Raw genomic sequence first — 20,627 nt, forward strand, 5'->3', positions numbered from 1 at the left:
ACACTTCTCTGCAGCATGTAAAGGTGCTGTTGGCTATATCTGATACATGTTCTCCAAGTGTTTTTTGTTTGTTTTTTTTTTTTTTTTAGTCCTTTGCAACCCCGATGATGCACATGAGGATCTTCACATCTGGCTTCTGCCTGACCTCAGCATCCCATGCTGTGCTAGAGGGCTGTGCCTTGTTATGGATAAAAAATATACTGTTTTTTCCATGTGGGACTTATCATCTATAAGAAGACAGTGATGGTTAAGATAGGTATTCTGTGGGAAATTTTTTTTAGCTTTAGCATAAGAGGCCAGCATGACACTTTGCCAGATGACTTATGCTGCTTGTTCCTCTTTATTGGAAAATCACCTTGCTGCATCAGATAAGGTAGTGTTTACTTATTCCCATTTTAAAATTCCATGCTGCAGGATGCCCCCTTAGCACTCTAAATGCCCTTGACAAGTATTTAAAAGCACAATAAAGACATACTTCATCCAAACAAAACAGCAGCAGCAGAACTTTTTCATAGCTATTTAAAGCTTCAGATAGATTAATTCCCCTCTGCTAGGTATTCTTTGCTCTTTTATTACATCAACTCACCAGGTATGTAAAAAAATAGTAATTTCTGAGCACAAGTTTTGTTTTCCCCCTGTCTTATCAAGGAAATAATTTAGGATTCTTCAAGGAAAAAGAGAAATCTTTGTGAGGAGTGTATGAGCACGTTCAGGCACTCGGTCACAATGGCAGGGGATGTTATCAAGGCCTCAGGCATGTCTCAGTCTCTTGCATCACTGGTTAAATGAATCTTCTGGTTTTACAGCCTCCAAATTTCCACCAGCTATTCAGACAATGATAATCATTTTGACACATGATTACAAGAACTTGTTTTTACCTTGAGCAAAAGAGATCTCCAGTATGAATGTGTTCTTTTAGCTACTTAAATCTGTTACCTAAACTGACATTGGAATATTTTTATCAAATCAAGGTAGGATGTCTGGGTGGGATTGATTTGCCTGAGCGTGGCTGTCTAGCGTCATTTTAGATGTGTTAGGGTGTTACACCTGGCTGTTGTTCTAGACAGTAGGGGTTTTGCTGTCATATCTGCTATTCAGTATCTAAAACAACACTAAATGTCTGTATTTAGATACGTGAATGATTCATTCTGTCCTTTCCCTTAACATCATCTTAAAAGTTATTTAAACATCACTGTAAAGTTACTTTACTCTGCATCTCTGTATTACTGTTCATTACGTTCTTCTTCTCTGCATAGTAGTATTCCATTTTATTTTCCACATGTCTCTCTGTGAAGGGTAAAAACCTGGTTAGAGTTCTCCAGTGGAACTGTAACTGCAGAATGGTTACAGTTTCCCTCCCTTATAAAATATATTCTCTTTAACAACATCAAAGCATAGGTATCCCTTCTGGATAGAAAGAATTTATTTTTAAACATCAAAAAACATTGGAAAAAATCCATTTAAAATCACTTTTTAATGTGTCCAAGAGGCTTGAAAGAGTCATAGCTTACCATCTATCTAAATATATGTTGATCATTGCTGAAAGTTTCTACAGAAAGTTATTTTCTGAACCCTCAATTATTCCTCCAAATTCTTGACATTTCATGTGACAGACAATACCTAAAGAAGCATGGTCCAAAATGAAGAATTCAAGGATAGTGTCTTAATTTTATATTGAACTTTTTTCCAGCTTGCAAGTTTAGAAATCAATTCCTGCAATTTATAAAGACTGAGCACAAAGGCAACATGTCTTCAAACGGTGTTCAGATAACCTCATGACCTCAAGATCAGCTTTACTTACCAGCATTTTTCCACAATAGCAAAGAATTTATTCTCAGAAGAAGAATGTGTAGACATTACACAGAGTAGACTGGCAGAGAACAATGCATCCACTTGGCTACTTCTACTTTCTAGTTATTAAGCATTATTTGCAAAGTTAAATTCAACAGCTGAAAGTAAGTCTATTTTCCCCAGTAACTGGTGTTGGAATGGACCCTGGAGACAGAAGTTAAATCAAGCTGCTGTTTTGCTGCAGCCAAAGCTACAAACAGCATGTGTTGGAATGAGCAGGCATTTGGCATTACCTCCAGACTAGTAGAAAATGAAGTGTTTGCATTTCTAGAAATGCATAAATCATCCTTGCAATACCTGCATGAAAATGCATGCAGGCTTAAAATGAACAGCAATATTTATGATGTAACATTATCTATAACAAACTACACTCATAATTCATACTTCCCAAGAATAATTTTCAACATTTTCTTACATATTCTTGCCCAAAATGAGCTGCAAGATGCTTGCATGTTTTCAGTATATCTTGATTAAATCCCCATTTGTCCATTTTTACAGAAAATTTCTGAGCAAGCTTCAGCATGGCCTGGGAAGTAAGTAAGTTTTATGTGGTACTGGCATATCATAATACATTTTCATAATTAAAAGCAGCAATTTTCAATTTTGGTTATAGGAAAAAAAATCAAGAGCTAAAGATGTAAGCAGAAAAAAATACCTTTAAACAGAAATGTAATTTAGTGTAAGAAAATATATTTCTTATGAAACTTAATTTCTAGGTCCATATCCAAAAGGCACCTTAAACACATAAGTAGAGTGAGATTATACATATGTTGACAACTATATTTAGAACACCTCGCCTAATTGATAGCCTCCATTGTTTAATGGTCAATTCTACAAAATTGCATCTCTACATCTGCACACAAAATTCATGCACTCATTTTTGCTGTAATAGCAAATAATGCAGATTTGTCATTGCATGTGACTTTGTGAGAGCATTGATCGCTGTTCTTATTAGCTGCCTCTATGCTCTGCAGAATAAGGAGGTCCCTGAGGACTGAATATGAATGATGAATAAATATAAACCAAGATAGCAAAGTAGTCGGTTAGTTGCCCTCTTTCACCCATCCACCTACCCATCTTTTAGAGTGAGATGTGGATGGTAAGTTGGATGAGGAACACAAACCCTACACTTGTCCTGAGGATTATACAGTCTCAACAGATGAACAACAGGCAGCGAGTGAGACACAAGTGCTCAGTCAATCAAATATATTCACTACAAAGTTGTGAAACAAGTTTAACACTACTATTTCTTAGGCATATTTCTAAGACTTTAGAGGAACTGACACTTACCCATTTCACCATTGAGCTGGTCCCCTACTCAAAGCAATTCTTCAGATACTGGATCAAAATAGACCAAGTTCAGCAAAAAGGTCTGTCCTGTAGTGGTGGCTAAGAGGAGAAGTGAAAACATTCCTCCTTCACTGCCATAAAGTCATATTCAATGACTTCAAGGGAAGCATGGAAGAAGCAGAGAAAGAGAGGAACAGGGAAAACGAATGGGACATGAGAAAGAGAAAACAACATATAAGAGAGAGAAACAGAAATCTCCTCACTCCAGATCAGGCATAGGGGTTTTGGAGCCTTACTGACAAGGGAGCTGGTAGTATTTTTTAAACAAGATTGTTACACTAATCCTTGAAAATCAATGACAACTGCTCACTTAGGGTGAGATTAATCTAAACGCACCTGTCTACAGTGAGAATGCTAGTGTGTGACAGAGCCAACATCAGCTACAGTCACACTCAACAGAGTTCAGTGCATGATTCACCTCATCCTAAGTGCCTACCTTTGGTCAGAGGAATCTCATCTGAAACTCTGTTGACTGCGCTGAGTTGATCATCCAAGCTACAATGGTAGTCAAGACAGCTGGTTCAGATGTAGACATCTATGTTGCATAGCTCCACATTTAGTCAGATGAATGCCAAACTGGACTCCATTGGATCCACTTGAATAATTGCAATGAAACATATTACTTCTGATGATGAGCATTAGAGCAACTCAGGGAAAAATCAGGACTTAGAAATACATGTGCAGAAACTTGAAGTAGGAAAAGGAAGACAGTCTTAGCTGCAGTGTTCTGCACAGAATGAGCATACCCGAGGAGGGAGAAACATCTGGAGGCCAGAGGAACATCTTGTACTAATCCACAGACTACATTTCATGGCTTTTAACTTGCTAAATAGACACAATGTCATTTTCAAGCTTGAATAATGTTAGGAATAAAATTAGATTTTCTCCTGAACACTCATTGTCTTGATGCTTGAAGTATGTTCCCTAAATTTAGACTTTGGTATAGATGTTGTACTTACTAAGTTTTTTAACTAATGGTGTTAGGGCAGAGTAAAGAAGTAACTTCATAATAACCTAAATATAGAGCCATAATCTTTTCTCCCCCTACCCCAGCTTCTGGACAATTTGGGGAGTGATTCACTCTAAGCCCAGATGTTGCCTCATGCAGCAATGTTAGCATCCTTTACTCACATTGAATGAGTTAGCTCCTGTTCCCAATGGGAGACATATGTTCCCTCCGCCTTTGGTTTCACACTTGCAGAGTTACTGTTTGCTTGTTTCTCCTCCAGCATAAAAAGTCTATCATTTCTGTTTAACTATGAGTTGTCTTTTTATTCCAAGATCTCAACATCTATTAAAACATTAATAAAAGTGTTACAGAATCCACATGAGGAAGGAAAAGGACAAGTTAGATTTGTAGCAATGGACAAAGCCACAGAACTTTATTACAGGATGTAAAAACACCCTCTCAGATTGAAACTCATAAGTTTCAGCAGACGAGAAGGATATGTGGATATATATGGATATAGAAGGATATAACTGTTCTCAGATAAATTGAATAAAATTTTCATGGTCACAAGTATCCTTTGATTTCTCCTGTCATCTGAAAACAGGGATGTAAATGTTCCTGCTTTAAAGATATAACAAGAAAACCAGGTGAAGAAGCAGATTAGTGACAATATTTCTCAAAGATTACAAAGCAATACAATTCAAACAGTCCTCTCACACTTTCTATTTCAACACTTCAGAAGACAGGCAGAAAACTCAGTCCCCAGTGTAATCATATGTTTTATTACCTTCTGATGCTCAGGTAGCAAAAGGGGTGATCACATTGTAAATGGACAGATAACTGAACTCCTATATTATGTGCACCACAACAGAGGGATACTCATCTCCTTGTTTCCTCCTCAAAAGTTATCTTTATTATTTGATTAGGTGGAAAGAATCCATCATTCAGAATACACACAAATTTTTCTTCATCTGCTGTCATTATCCTTTCTTGCTATCTCTGCTTAAATAAAACAGTATTCTTCTAAATTAATAAAATTAATCAATAAAACTAACAATAAATGTTTTAAATATTTGTCTCTCAGTCTGAACTTATTTTTATAAATTCAAGGTAGATGCTCTTTGTTAATCCTTTGGAAGTATAACCGTGGGTATTTTTTCCCCTGCAGGATTATGCCTTTGAACATGAAGAAATTGCGGGTCTCTCCATTCATTTTTTATTTTCCACGTTAATTAAAAACTTGTCCAGATGGCACTGTACAAATGTCTTTCATGCAGATTTCTGGCTTTGAAATGCAGCTACCCACCTCAAAATACAGCATTTCCGTCTGCCTGGGAAAATAGCTCTCCATGGTTCATTTTATGTATAGTATTGTGCGGGGGAGAGAGTGTGTCATTTGGAGTAAAAGGAGGGGAGACTCATCTCCAAACCTCCCACTTTTCATGAAAATCCCCATATAACCATTTGTGTGTGCATATGTTTTGTACATGTGTGTATATATATATGTGTGTCTGTGTCTGCATGCACACATAGATGTCTCAGAAGTAAGAATAACTGAAAAATTCATATTACCTTAATAGAATGTCTACATATAAACCTCAGCCAGGTGGTTAATGAGAGCAGAAACCGCTGGCATTGACATATTTCATGTCTCTTGAGGCAAATGATTAAATCAAGTTTAAATCCCCACCCAGGAAGTGCCAGAAAATCACATGCCCTCAGTAGGTCTGATTTCCCCACTCGGGAGGACTCTGAGAAAGCATACAAGTAAATAAATCTTTATTCAAAGACAAAACGGTGATACATTTAGCACACAGTAAATCCTCCTCCCTTTTTCACCCACCTCAAGATGCCTATCATCCAGGAGAAGCTATGCATCTGCAGGGATCCCTTGGAGCCCGCAAGCTGCCTGCTCAGCCTTGCCAGGCTCTGCCCTGTCCTCCCCAACTCAGGGACTCCCTTATGGGCACTTGAATCACTGCACTCCTCTCCTGGGCAAGGTAGGTGTCCTGCCATCCTCCACAGAAACACTCCTGTTTTGATTGCACTCAAGGAAGCCTCACGGTAAGGCATTTCTCACCAAAGAGCCTGCTACGTGTCTTTGTCTCTTACACTGAAATCCCTATCACAACAGAAAGAGCGTTCAGGGCTGTGTGATGGAGACCTACTTGCCCAGGAATGAGGTGTCTGTCACAAGTTAAAATCACCTTCTCTTTTTTCAAGAGCTAACCTTCTTGCAAAACCCAACCTGTCTGTGGTGGCTCCCCAGACGTTACCAGAGGAACTGCTGGTAATTGATGAATGTAAACTAAGGCCTCTATGGTCCTGCTTTCTGCTTTTCACCAACAGTGGGATAGAGACCTTTTTGCTTTCTTGAATGGATAGACAGACATGTATATATAGTTATTACAAACAAATATTGATTTTCCATAAATAATGGAAAGCTTGTGAGCTTTCCATTGTGAGCTCTTCAACTGCTCAAGTAAGCAACCACTTTTTTTCATACTGTGCCCGCAGTCCTGTCTGCATGTCACAGATTTTACTATCTTTGCAGTTCTGTTGCATGCATAACATAGTAACCAGATAAAAACGACTCTGATGTGTCAAGAACAGAAAACTGTAAAACATTTTCTTTAGCAGCATGTGACTCTCTTAAGACTTCTGTTTGTGAAAGAGCCAACGCAGTGTGCTATTCCTATTTGAATATATGGCTTCAAAACACACTGCAATTAAAAGCTATAAGACGGTTGGTTTAATATAGAGGATGACATCATATTTCCTTCCATGCCTCCTAACTAAAGAAAAACAAAACCATCAGGCCAGGTTTTATTTTCCTCTATTGATTCCAGATACCTCCATTACGCTCAGCCTTAAGAAGAGGTGTTACTCCATCCTCCAAGGCTATCAAAGGAGGGCAGCAAATAGAAAGTCCTTAGGAATATGAACAGTGGCTATGTGACAAGAAAAAGATCGTTAACAGCCTTAACCATATCTGATGAATTAAATGTTTACTGCTCTGTGGGTACTTGGTCTGCAATGCCTGCCACTGATATCAATAGAGGTCTTGTTCAAAAACCTCAAGCTGCATTCTCAAAATTCAGGGGACAGGCTGGACTTTAAAGGTTTGACTGTGGAAAAAGATTAAATGCTTTTCCTTCTAGTTTCACTCTGATCACTCCCCCCCCCGCCTTGGAAAGCAAACAGGATCAAATCATTGGACGTCAGAGAGGAAAATGCCTAGATAGATGGCCTAGCTCATTCATGTGGCTGCATGAAAGATTGCTCTTCACAGTTTAATTTTTAGTACTTTGATCAAAATGTTTTTCAATATTTGAACAAGAAATGTTGCCCTTTGGAAGAGTCTGCCAGATCTGTCAGGGCCTGTATTACTCTGATTAGTCTTACATTTCCCCTTTTGTTCATCTACCCCAGGTTTTAGGCCATTGTATCCCACTAGTTTTTTTCCATTCCTTGTAGAAAACATTCTACAAGGAAACTTATTACTACTAGGAGATGGGGAAGGACAGTGAGAAATCCTGGTCTGTTTAAAGTTGATTAAAAAATGCTATAGTGATTGTTAATGGGGCCAGGACTAGACACATGGGCAAGGCTTTGCTCCACACATAAATTCACCATGATACAGCTTAAGGGACTGGCGGAGAGAAGAAGAGAAAGGGGAGGAAAGTTCTGCCTTGTGCCCTCTTGAATCTAGGCTGTTCTGGCTGCTAATTTAGATGCAAATGCCACCATCAGCAGTCTGCATGGATGCTAGCACTGCTTCGAAACCCCACTGAGATGCCTTCCTGGCATATCTTACTCTGATGGTATGACTTATGAGCTTAATATAGGTCCACTGCTCTCTTCCCTCATGCCGATGGCTCTCCCCTAGTTGGGTAGGAAGATTTTAGTTCCCTCCTAAGTCACCACTTGCCCATTTCAGCTGGCTAAAAGAGGCGGAATGACAAACAAGGCTCAAGCCCCTATTCTTTCATCTTAATTTTGGTGTCTTGATTTTGGTGCTAATGTGTTTTCTGGCTTGTAACAAATTACACAAGTTCCCCATGTTTCAGCTTCTTCGCCTTTGAAATGGGAATAATGATTTCAGCTTTTTAATGTACTTTGAAATGTGTGGACATAAAGCACTACCAAGAGAAGAAGTTTTTATTATTTTTTTATATTTTGCCTTTTTAATACAGGCTCATTCCATAAATTTATCAGCATTACCTCTCTAATGTGAACACGTCTTTGTTGTTGTTGAAGATAACTCTTCAACACTTTGCTGATAATATAGAATCTCTACCATTCCTGATAATTTCTATAAAACCTCATTCTGTCACCAGCAATATATATTTTACTGAAGGCTGTGTGTCCTTGTCTTGTCAGAAACTGCAGCCTTCACTTTCTTCTTTCACCCATAGTTTTATGTGTACTGCAACAGCCATGAGTAATTTTTCTTTCCAGATCCAGCATAGAGAAAAATCACTAGTTTATGGGTCAAGCTATTATTTCCTTATATTACTTTGCACTCCTCTTTTTTCTGCACTACCCTCTGTCCTTTAAATCCCTTGCTTAAAATCTCCTTGGTCATTTCTTTATTTCTCCACTAAGCAGCCTCTGATTTTCAGGTTGGCTTCCCTGCAGGGTAGTCTATCATCTTACTTTTCCTTTACATTCTTCCATTCCGTAATCAGTATTTTTCAATCTGTGCTGGACATCTTGTGGACTACAACTCCCAGATCTAACATGTGATTACTGGAGGTGAATCACTGTCTTTCCATGCGCAGGAAAGTGATGAGAATAACCATCCAGGAAAGTGCCAGGAAAAGTCAATGATGGGAATCAGTCATGTGTATGACATCTGGCACTGAGCAGCCACAGAGCACTCAGGGCTCCAAACTCCGGTGTGTGGGGTCAGCTGGGGAGAAACATGTCCTTAATGTCCCAGGCGGGGCCGTGGTGGGAAACAAAAGGAGACTTTGGCTCTTGCAGGTGAATGACAGCACAGTGCCGGCATTTCCCCATCAGTAGGCAGACACCCGTGGGGACATGTGGTGCCCCCAGGCCCACAGCAGGGAGGAGCTGTCTGGGCTCTGCCAAGGCTCCTTCAGAGCACACCACACAGCTCAGTGCTCAGCCTTATGCAGCCATGCAGGGGGGCAGGAGGCATCTCCACCACCACAGTGTCCAACAGCTTAGGCACCCACAGTGGTGTCCAGGTGCCCGGCACTAGGCAGCCAGTCTGCTTCGGACACAGCAGGGCCAGCTTGGGTATGTCCCACTGTGCAACCTGAGCCCAGACTGCTGAGAAAGAGCTGTGAGACAGTCAGTGGGATGCTAGAAAAACAAAGGTACAGTCAAGGGTAGGGGTGTTGAGATGGGAGTGGTCAGTTGCTCAAGGATTCAGAAGGGAAAATGGCCAAGTATGAGCTCCTGAAGGAGGAAAGCAGGGCGGCTGGTCAGGATGAACAGCAAAGGCTGGGGTAGTGGGGTCGGTCAGGTCGCCAGCTCGAGTCACTGGTGTGGGCAGAGCGGGTGGGAGACAGCAGCTCCGTGACACCCCGACCTCACCCCTCCCCTCCCGGTGTCCCTGAGGTCAGCAAGGCTCCACGGGTGCCGCAGTGGGGAGCAGACCTCAGCCTGACAGCTCATTAAATCCTACCTGTCCTTCATGGCTGTTAGCCCATAAGTAATTGATTTACACTTCTAAGTTTCATTTCTCCCACTTGCAGAGTCTCTTTGCACATAGCTGAAAATGTCCAAACAAGCTGACCCAAAAACCTGGGCTATAACAGCCGTGTTTTTCAAGTGGTCAACAGCCCACTCTTCCACCCCTGCTCCTCCAGATGACCCTTTGCTCTAAGACGGAGGAGAGATTTCTTTTGTTCTTGCTCAGGAGCTCTAGTTACCCAAACCATGATTTCACACACTCAGACATGGGAAACAGAAGACTTTAGCAAGGATTTAATCTCCACTTGACAATTCTGGTACATCATATCACACATCTACGGTTTCTTTGTCTTTCTGTAAATTTATTTACTTATTGTGTCTTTTATTAATGCACAATGGATGTGCATTAGTGAAGCAACCAAAGTAGAATTAAATTGCTTTCCTAGCTACTTTTGCTTTATAAATCAATAGATCTGTGACAGTAATGTGTTTTAAGCACACAGAAATGCTGGATACTTCTTTTCACAGTGAGTTGTCCAAATATTTGCTTGCTATCCTCAGAATACTTATATTCTCTAAGCAAAAAAACTATATCACTTTTTTCTTTTGCACTTTATATAAAAGCTTAGCTTTGCCTCTTCATTCACTTCTATTGCCTTTGTTATTTTTCACAGACCTGTACACAGGTCCATATATTTCTTTAATAGGTTTTAAATTTTCCTGCAGCCCCTTATTATTGGCTTCCTAGCCAATTTACTTTACTCAGCAGTATGATCTATTTGAGTGGAAATGGGAAGTTTATGCGATAGTCTCCCTAGACTTCTCTGAATATATTATGCTCTGAGCCACACTGGCCGGAGTGCACCTTTACCTTAGAAGCTATGCAGTCTTGCAACACTTGCACAGGGACCACTGGAAACCCAAGGTCCTGTAACTGTGCAGGGCAAGGAATTGAAGATTCTGTGAACAAAAGATCACTGAAGGACTCTGTGGACATGTCATTAAGTTGAAAGGAATAAAAAGAATAAAAATGGGGGAATGCTCCACTGAGGATCCCATCCAGCACTGGAAAATTTCCTGGACTGGTAAGAGCAAGCAGAGTATTTCTAACCTCATCCTTCATCAGCCCATGATGGGACGCACCATTCAGAAAGCTCATTGCAATTTTGCCTGGTTTCTCTGATGACTTCAGGGCTGGTCAGGCCCTCAGCAAGGCTACAAATACATGCATAGTTAGATGGGGTGAAACCACTTTTAGATCCGCACAAGCCTCCTTCCAATCTCATACTGAGCATAGCTTACTGAGAACAGAAAAGCCGTATACCTCTAGTTCAGATACGCATTTATAGTTGGGTCAACTGGAAGAGAGCTTCTAAGCAGGTCTAGCGCATGGTTTAAATTTAATCCCATATATCCCAACTGAGACACCTTTATCAGTCTACTGTCACATCCCATATTATCACTGTGTTACTACCATAGCCCTGCTCTGTCTCTGAAAGGACTGTATGATGTGGTAGACTGCAGCAGAGAGAAGAAGGCTCATCAACCCTGACAGTCTACTCCAGTCTTTTATTCCTGTCCTATTGTGTGTCCATCACTCTGATTTTTAGCTCTACTTAGACATTTTTTTCTGTGACAAATGTTCTTACTTCCTGCTCTTGCTTGATTAATCTTTTCACCAGCTGTATTTGTGTTTGCAGAGTATGTGTTGCTATGCATTCATTTCACCACCTCCACACCTCAGAGCATTGGCAACAACCACTTACATTCTTTAAAAAAAATGGTGTTAACACTTTGCATCCAAAGTAAGAAAAAGAAACATCAGTGTTATGGATTGTGACTAGACAATGATTTTGCTGTAAGAGTCTGTGCACTGTAGGAGGCAAAGGAGGGACAGCATCACCTGGGAAGACATATAAGAATAGACAACGCTTGGCTTGACAGAGTTGCGGTTCCCTCTGTTTGCTCCTTACTTTGTGGGATTGTAATTATTAGCAACAAATTAATATACATGCCCAACACAAGCTGGCACACAATGGGGAGGAGAGTGGGTGGCAGAGCAGCAAGACATTTGCGTGTGGTTAAATAACAAGTAACTAAGGTTCTAGCAAGCACTCAAGAATATGTGCTGTAGCTCCTGGGTTTTGAAAGATCAATGACACTGCCACTTGTTGTGCACTGACAACAATTTCCTCTCTTTGTATCAGCTATCAGAAAGAAACTGCCCACCCAAGGCCTTGGCAGATTGTGCTGGGGCCCAGGAGAGGTGCTTGCTTTCTTCCAGGCTGCATTGCTGGGGCCAAGCACCACATTTTGTCCTGTCAGTCACTTAATTAAGACTTGTCTATCGGATGTGGCAGGTGCAGCTTGCAGTGTCAGTGGCCAATATCTGTATGTTCCTATCCTGCTGCTTCCCAAATGGAAATGTGCAATAGCCTTAAAGAGAGTTTGTTTCTGCCTTTGCTTTTGCTTTAAAGTATTTGAACAATTTACAGATAGGCTTTTTTCGTTGTTTATTTGATTAGGTTTTATTTGCTCCTTTATATTTATTTCAAAGAGGGCATTGTTACAAAAAGCTCCAAGGACAGTCTGTGCTGTTTTCCCCACTCTGTAATTTTCTCCTTACAATTTTTCTTCAGAGTGAATAATACACCATTCAATGCATTGAAACTGCACTCTGCTAATGGAAAGACTGCCTGGAGCTGCTTCGAAACAGTGGCCCAAACCAGCCCACAGCACTGAGCGGTCTGTGAGATGGGTACTGGGAGTCCCCTAGTATTGCTGTGTCCTGGCAAGTAATTTTGACATTCATGGGAGTTATTGCCACAAAAATTTGAATCTTCTGTGCTGGGTCTTTTGGGTCTCAGCAGGATTTGTCTTCAAAACTTTGGCTTGTTTGCCTAATGCAGTGTTTCAGAATGGGCAGAGACCTTACACAGAATCACCCTGTCCTCTGATGCCAGGACAACTCCTTCAGACAGCCTGTCCTTCTCTCTTCTGCCTTATCTGGCTCTTTTCCAGCTCGCTTTCCCTCTCCCCTGCTTTCCTGCCCAGCAGCCATGCAGGCAGGTGCTGCTCACTTCTACTTCCCACGGGCATCCTCATTTCAGCTCCATGCCAAAGGTCCGTCCCTCCATGCTCTTTGCGTCCCCAGAGCCTGGTGTTTCCCCAGGAGCACAGTTATCCACATGTGATGGATCTTCAGTTCTTCCTTCTCCACGCATTATTTTCACATCCTGGTTCACTTCAGAGAAAGCACTGGCAAGAAAAGTCAGTGAGGGTTCGTACCAACCGGTCATTCATTGTATTATGTATTTTTGGCAACAGTCTTTTTTTAAAAGTCATGTATGCCTGCCAGAGAAAGTGCGTGGAGAGCCTGCCAACGTGGAGCCAGCTCCTGAGTTTTTCCTGTCAGTCTTGCGGCAGCGAGTACGTTTCTTGAAGTCTTAGCTCTGGGAGTGCTGCGATCACTTGAGAATCTGATTTCACCCTTCCACGCGGCAAGTCCTGAGCTCCCGTGACTATGGGAAAAAAGCCTAGGTGATGATCGAGCCGGACACAGGCACCCGAGCAACCTCCCAAGGCTCGCCGCATTGAAGCTCCTCTCCAAACCCGTGTCAGGACCCCGGGGCTCGGAGGGGGCTGGCCGGTAAGGTTTGAACGCTGGCAGCGGGGCCCAGCAGGCAGCGGCTGCCCCTCTCCGCCCCCTCTGCCCCGGCCCCCGGCCGGGAGGCGCCCGCGGGGGCGGCGGCGGCTCCCTGCCCTGCCGCAGCGGCGCGGCCGCCCGCCGGCGGACTACAACTCCCAGCGTGCCGCAGCCACCGCCCGCCCGCCGGCACGGCCCGCCCGCCCGCCCGCCCGCCGCGCCTCGGCACTGCCCGGCTGGGCTGGGCCGGGCCGGGCCGGGCCGGGCTGGGCTGGGCTGGGCTCGGCGCCGCCGCAGCCCGGCTGTGCCCCGGGGCGCTGGCCGCAGCGCGGTCGCGGGGCGCGGCGGGCGCCGCCGGTCGCGGAGGCGGGAGGGAGGTAGGTGTGCGGGGCGGGCAGCGCGGCCGGCGGGCCGGCCGCCGCGCCGGGCAGGTGAGAGCCCCGCGGGGAGGGGGAGGAGGCGGAGGCGGAGGAGGAGGAGGAGGCGGAGAAGGAGAAGGAGGAGGAGGCGGCGTGCTGCTGCTCCTGCTGCTGCTGCTGCCTGCCGGGGTGTGAGTGTGTGTCGGTGCGTGTCTGCGCGCCCGTAACCTCGGTGTCACTCGGGTCACACAGTTGCGTGCGGATCCAGCTACTCCCCGCGCCGGCGGGGAGCGCGTTTCCTAGCCTGGCCGGTTCCCGCTGAGGTCCCGAGAAGAGCGTGAGTGAGCAGCGTCTGCTATCGATCACGTATATGCTATAGGCGCACATGTGTTTTCTATGCATGCAACACATTTATGGGCTGCAGGCTTTTGCTAATGTCACCGGGCATTCGGCCGCGAGGGGGGATGGGGCGCAGAGGAAGGGGGTAAAAACGAATTAATTGCAGATGAGAAGTAATATCCGTCTTTGAGTCATCAGTCTTTGAGGCATAATTTCATTCCGAAAGCTCTTAATCGAACGGGAGATCTGCTATAGGAAAGCACTGCTTTTCCCATAGGATTATCAGATTTCCACCAGAGAATACAGATCCTGGATTATTGAGCTACATGGGATTTGCGTGTTTCTTTCTAATTAGTCTGTGAATCTGAGTTTAAAATTCTTCATTTGGAAGGGGGTGGGGGAGTTACTTGCTTCTAAAAGAACAGACGTCTCATTTCTCTGGCATTTTACGCAGTTATTCTGGTTATCCTGCGCTCTCTAGATGACTTACTGCCTTAATTGGACATCGGTGTCAAAGGTTGATTAGACTCCCTAATAGATTTTGGATCTGCAAGAGGATTGCAGTTTTAAATGCGTGGTTAAAACAATCGTGTTTGCCATCTCCTCTCGAACAGTTGAGGGGAAGACTGATGTATTACATTTGCGTTATCTTCTCTTTGGTTTATTAATGTATCATCATGAGGTTGTCGGGTTTGGTTTTGTTGTTGTTGTTGTTTTTCCCCTCTGCTATTTCATTTGCAGATGAAAAAGAAATGAATGTCAGAGAGGATTTGTTTAATCATTTAACAGCTGACACAAGCCATGTCCCTAACAAAAAGTTGGTGAAAGAGTAGAAGATTTCTGGGATACAGCAGCTCCGGCACCGTGAAGCCACTTCAGCGGGTCAGGGGCAGAGTTCGCTGAAGGATGCGGTAGCCTGGGAGTCGGAGCTTGCCGGGACGAGGTCGATGGCTTGCATGGAGCTTCTCTACCTGGCCGAGGAGAGCAGGCAGGCGACCCTGGGCACCACGACGGGCTGGAGCCTGCCCTGCCCTCCCTACGAGCAGCAGCGGCGTGAGGGGGGTGAGGTGGACCCCAGAGCGGCCGCTGCCGTGGCAGCCCTGCGCTGCGAAAGGCATTGCAAGCCCTTGCAGAGGGGCCCTGTGGCTGAGCCCCCCTTGGCACCCCAGCCCTCCCCCCCGGGCACCTCGCCCCAGGAGCACCCTGCACCCCCCGGCACCTCCCAGCCCTGCCACCCGCCCGAGCACTTGCCCGGGGAAGAGGACGGAGGGAAGAAGAAAGCCTGCTGCTGTGCCCAGGAACTCGAGACGTCATTCACCTACGTGGATGAAAATGTAAACCTGGAGCATGCAAGAAGTCCCCCCAGTCCTACAGGCGGCCGCTGCCAGGATGCCCCTCTGCAGCAGCGTTCCTGCAGGGAGCTACCGCCCGAGTGGGTGCACGATTCTCCTTCCCTGGTGTCCGAGGAGGACGATGCTGCCTCGGAGGTGGCAGCCGGGAAATCTGTGGACTACGGGTTCATTAGTGCCATTTTGTTCCTGGTTAGTGGCATTTTGCTGGTGATCATTTCCTACGTGGTACCCAGAGACGTGACTGTGGATCCCAACACCGTGGCTGCCCGGGAGATGGAGAGGCTGGAGAACGAGAGCGCGAGGATCGGGGCTCACTTGGACCGCTGTGTTATTGCCGGGCTGTGTCTCTTAACCCTGGGGGGAGTGGTGCTCTCGAGCCTGCTGATGATGTCCATGTGGAAAGGGGAGCTGTACCGGAGGAGCAGGTTTGCGTCCTCCAAGGAGTCTGCGAAGCTCTATGGGTCTTTCAATTTCAGAATGAAGTCTGGTGCAAACGATAATATGCTTGAGCTGTCATTAGTTGAGGAAGATGTGCTTGCCATAGATAATTAGTGTGGTCATGATTTTTAAGGCAGCATTTCTACAGGAAAAAATGTTTCATTAAAGAAAACAGATGCGGCTAAAGATAGCTGGTGATGCAGTTTATTTGTCTGACAAGAATGGTTTTTTCTTAAGCTCTATAATCGAATGTTTGCAGTATATGAGCACTTGTTGTAAAGGGAAAACATGCCAGAGAAAATGCAACTGATATAAAATAATGAAAACCACTGAATAAAAAGAGATTTGTGATAAGTAGGTTCCTTAGATACTCCTTTATCCTAATATAAAACATTCCATTGCTGTAATGCCTATATAATTTTCTTATTACTCCCATATAGAACAGGAACGACCTTGACACTTTGGAAGCTGTTAATTATTGCAGTCTGCAGGATTATTAACATTCTACTTGGTAGACTGTTAAGAAGCAGGACCAATAATCAAATAGCAGGGCTAATATTTAATTGAGGGATGCTTTTTTATCCTTTAATTTTAAGCTGATCCCTTCTCTTCTACTGAGTGAGAGCTAAGGGAAAAAAGAACACCGCTTGGTCGTGACTTGCCACAAACCTCCCATATTTTCAAACAATTGTACAATTAGTGATGATTATTTAAAATATAAAATAAGAGGCAAAGGGCAGGGAACCATATGGCTCATGGTATTGGTAGGAGACAAAAGGCTCTTTCAGCTTGAGGTCGGTGGCTCCGTTTCAGTTCAGATTAGCAATGATTGGTAGTCATTAACTTCTGATAGCTATAGTGACCCATTATAAAAGAAGTTTAGTTCCTGGTAGACAGATGTCTTTGTATGAAAACTGCCATAACTTGAATTAACTGACCTCTTGTTTGGAGTCTCAAAAGACCCAAAGAGTGAAAAGGCATGGGGATGCTGAGACTGAACACTTCTCCTTCAGTACAGATGCCAGAAGAAATTCAAGCTCAGCTGCAGGGCTTTGCTTATACTGGGGCTGTCTGCATCTTACTAGTCGTTTTGAAACTGCAGTTTTATGTCACTAGGCTGTCAGCCTTCTCATAACCAGCAAGGAAAGGTCAGGAAGGAGCTTTCTGGGGCTCGTTCAATAAAAAACAATTTATTTGTAAAAAATAAATTGTCAGGAAAAAGAAAGGTTAAATATCAGGCAGTTTACTGGCTGACATGGGACTCAACATAGGGGATGATCAAGGGTACATGTTGTTATTAATCGCAGTTCTGTGGCACAGTTGCCAAAAACTTGTACCACCGATTCTATTTACTTTATTATCAGCCAGTTTCTGTGGAGCATTAAAGTTGTGTTCTTGCAGTGCCGAGAAAACCAACAAAGACTGTGGTATGCACTGCTGTCAGTTCTTACTGAACAGTGTTAACATATATATGTATATTAATATATATATGGCTGCCAAAGCCAAACATGAGTGAAGAGCTCTGTCTGTACAGTTCCTGACTGCAGTCTTAGTAGAAACATGTGATTCACTGTTATAGCCTTGTCAGTCATCAGTTAAGTCTCAAATATCGGGAATATCAAATATTTTTTAAATTATAGTTTTTTTCCCCACTGTGACATACCTGAGAAGAGTTCTCTTGGGAAGGGGGGAGGAGATCTCCTTGGTGCCCCCTTTACCCAGGATTATGTGGCAGCACAAGGTTCTTCAGAATAACAAGCGGCAGGTGGAAATGTGGGGTCCTCATGCGGAGAGACTGAATGCTATTTTGCCACCTGGTTCCTCATTCCCTCTTCTCTGGCTGTTCATGTCAGGAGACACATGCAGCACCCGAGTCTGGCACTCACCTAGTTCAGTCCCTCCTGCTTGCCGGCTGCCGGTGCTGGTGTGGGTGCCTTCGACCGAGGGCCCGAGGAGCTGCGCTGCTCCAGGTTCATACCTTAGGTCACTGTAAGTAGCATTTTGTGGTACCCAGGCTTTAATGTTGGCCCTGCAAAAGAGATGCTGCTTCTGATATTACCTGCTCTAACCGCCGCTTTAGTTCAGTGTTATTTGGTAGTTAAATGAGCAGCGTTATTAGGTGGTGCTGCTGCTGCCTAGTAGGTGATTTTGCCAGTTTATGTCATGATACGGAGCATGTTTGCGGGCAGGAACTCGACAGTGGCCAGCGTCTCCACAGTAGTCTTTGGAGAGCTTACATCCCTCTGGATGTGTCATCAGGGATTCAGGATTGAATTTCTAGGGTAAATAAATGGAATAGCTTCCAGATGTAAGGAGGAGCCTTCAGCCTGTTGTGATCGGTGAGAGTGAGGAAGGAAACAGCCTGAGGAGCAGGACATGGAGGAGAAAGGCTCCTCCTTAGCGGCCCTTTGCCTGCTGGTAGGTATGAGGACACTGCCTGCAGGGCTTGACACACAGCTCGGCTCAAGGTGGGGCGGTGGGGACAGCACTGCCTCCTGTCCTGCCCTGAGGACACGAAGGGGCTGGCTGTGGCCTCCAGAGGTCCAGGGAAAGCTGTGCCAAGCGAGAGGGCAGACAGTGCTGAGCTGGGGGCAGCAAGACGGTGTGGGGCAGGGGACAGATGTCGCAGGGGGTGAAAACCCTTTCACCAGCCAGGGTCCCTAACGGGAATCACTGTACTCACCTACACAACAAAAGCTCTAAAACTGAGGCTGGTGGTTTTGAGAGCCATTATTTTTATTTTTTAATGATACGTATGCATAAAATTGGAGTACATTCCATTATTGCAGAAAGATGACAGCTAAAGCTGTAAGGATCACAGATTTCTTGTAGGAACGATGGCATGCCTTAATGCCGATTATTAGCACTAGAAAAAGGAACGCTCCCCTGACTGTCAGTATGTTATTATCAAGTGAGAAGTTTTCTGACACTTTGTAAAATGCCTGTCACAGATTATGAGCCTGCAATACTTAAATGAACCCTCAAATTTTCCCTGAGCATTTTAAGGAAACGGAAGTCAACCTAATAATCTAAATATATACTGCAGAAGCGTGAGGAGTAAGAAAATTTAAGTAACAGCACTAACACAGTTTCTTTATTTTGGTGTTAGTGTGTGCTAAGAAAGAGGCAGAGGAAGGCCTTCAGAGTGCAGGAGTTTAGCAGATAAAAACTCTCAGGACATTTCTCTGATCACCCAACAAGTTACCTTTACAAATTACAGGACTGTGTGGGTTGGTGGTACGATATAAAACCTCTGGACTCTCAGGTTCTCATGCTGTGCGGTGCGACAGAGATCAAAACACTTGCTGTCTGGTGGCCGATGGTGGAAAATGAATGTATTAGCCCGCTGCCCGGTGAATGTGCCTTTGTGTCGTTCACCTCGCATGAGGCGGTACCAAAGGCTGGGGCCAAGGGAAACTAATTGCCCTCTCCTGCACCCTTGCAATTTGATTTCCCCTGCTCAAAATTTGAATGCTTTAAGGGTACAAGCATGAGGAAATTCCCCCCTCTCCCCCCCGCCCCGGGCTAAAGTTGTCACATGGATCATTGGAGAGCTTACTTGTTTGGGGATGTAAATTTTGGGGCATACCAGGTGGGTTTTAGGTGCCCCCTGGAGTACCTCAGAAACATATCGGGATTTGTGTGGTCAGTCAGTTTATTTCTGACAGACCCTAACAGCGAAATGTGACACTTTCCCATTTTCTACCTCATGACACGTCTGCGGGCCGGGCTCTGCCCTGGCCTCTGCCTTCCCGCCGGAGGGGACCCGGAGGCCTGCAGCCGCCGCAGCGAGGTGCCGGCAGCCTGCGGCTGGCTCCCCACTGTTCAAACAGCTCCCTGGTGACCCGTTTTCTCAGTTTCTTTTTCTTGATCAGACGTCTGCGGCTGAGGCCGGCCGTTTGGGAAATGCCTGGCACCTGCTGGGGACTCTCACCAAAAAGGAGGCCCGTCGCCACAGGGTCCCAGCCCTGCCAGGCGGCAAGCGCCCAGCGCGGCTCCCAGGCGCAGCCGGCCTTGCCTTCTCACTGCCAGCCCGAAGCCGGCCCCGCAGCAGAAATGTCTGAGACTCTCTCCTAGGAAGCTACGCTGGGTTGTTGCTGGTTTTTTATATGTTTACAGTTTTTTAATCTTTGTAATTCTTTCAAAAACCTGTCTGTAATGAATATAAAGTTTACCGACTGGGAAATCAACCGGTTTGATCTTGTAAAACTCCTTTTTGACCCACAACAGGGCGAAACGTCACAGTCCATCGTGAGCTTTTCAATAGTGCGTTTGATGCCTTATTATGGTAGCAACAGCGTTCTGTACAGATTGAAAAATAAAAGTCTATAAAGCTGAGCCCTGTCATCACGGTCCTCTTTGCTCCTCGCTGAACGGCCGGTTGCAGTGGTTGGCTCTTCCCCTCCATGCCGCAGGCGCAGCCCCTCGCCCTCAGCCGCCGGGAGCCGCGGCAGGGCCCACCGCGGGCATCGGGGCTGCCTGGTGAGAGGTGGCGGCAGACCCAGCGCACTGAGCTTGTCCCGAGCTCACCCAGCGACCATGTCCTTGCCAGCTGGTCCTTCCCAGTCAGAAAGTGCCAGACAATGCGGACTTTAAAACTCTACTGCACCAGTGTCCCACCCAGCTCCGCATAACCCGAAAAATAAAGGGAAAAGAAGGAGGGTGGGACCAGCCGG

At 44.8% G+C, this 20,627-nt stretch overlaps 1 protein-coding gene across 4 annotated transcripts; it reads left to right on the forward strand.

Annotated features, from left to right (window-relative positions):
* The first annotated feature begins 13,923 nt into the window (after positions 1 to 13,923).
* On the forward strand, positions 13,924 to 20,289 carry TMEM74 (transmembrane protein 74). 4 transcript variants are annotated; one of them, XM_030012452.1, is made up of 2 exons: positions 13,924 to 14,027; positions 14,951 to 20,289. In XM_030012452.1, the coding sequence occupies exon 2, from the start codon at positions 15,109 to 15,111 to the stop codon at positions 16,063 to 16,065; it is 957 nt and encodes a 318-aa protein (XP_029868312.1). In that variant the 5' UTR covers positions 13,924 to 14,027; positions 14,951 to 15,108; the 3' UTR covers positions 16,066 to 20,289. The 4 variants fall into 4 exon arrangements, with proteins under 4 accessions (XP_029868312.1, XP_029868310.1, XP_029868309.1 ...); XM_030012450.1 differs by having other exon boundaries at positions 13,940 to 14,159; XM_030012449.1 differs by having other exon boundaries at positions 13,959 to 14,159; positions 14,903 to 20,289.
* Positions 20,290 to 20,627: the final 338 nt, after the last annotated feature.

The sequence above is a fragment of the Aquila chrysaetos genome, chromosome 4, assembly GCF_900496995.4.
Source record: "Aquila chrysaetos chrysaetos chromosome 4, bAquChr1.4, whole genome shotgun sequence".
NCBI classification, from domain to species: Eukaryota; Metazoa; Chordata; class Aves; order Accipitriformes; family Accipitridae; genus Aquila; species Aquila chrysaetos.

What these genes read in the sequence shown, in the direction of transcription:
- TMEM74 (XM_030012452.1), top strand. Translation starts at nt 15,109, where the DNA reads ATGGCTTGCATGGAGCTTCTCTACCTGGCCGAGGAGAGCAGGCAGGCG.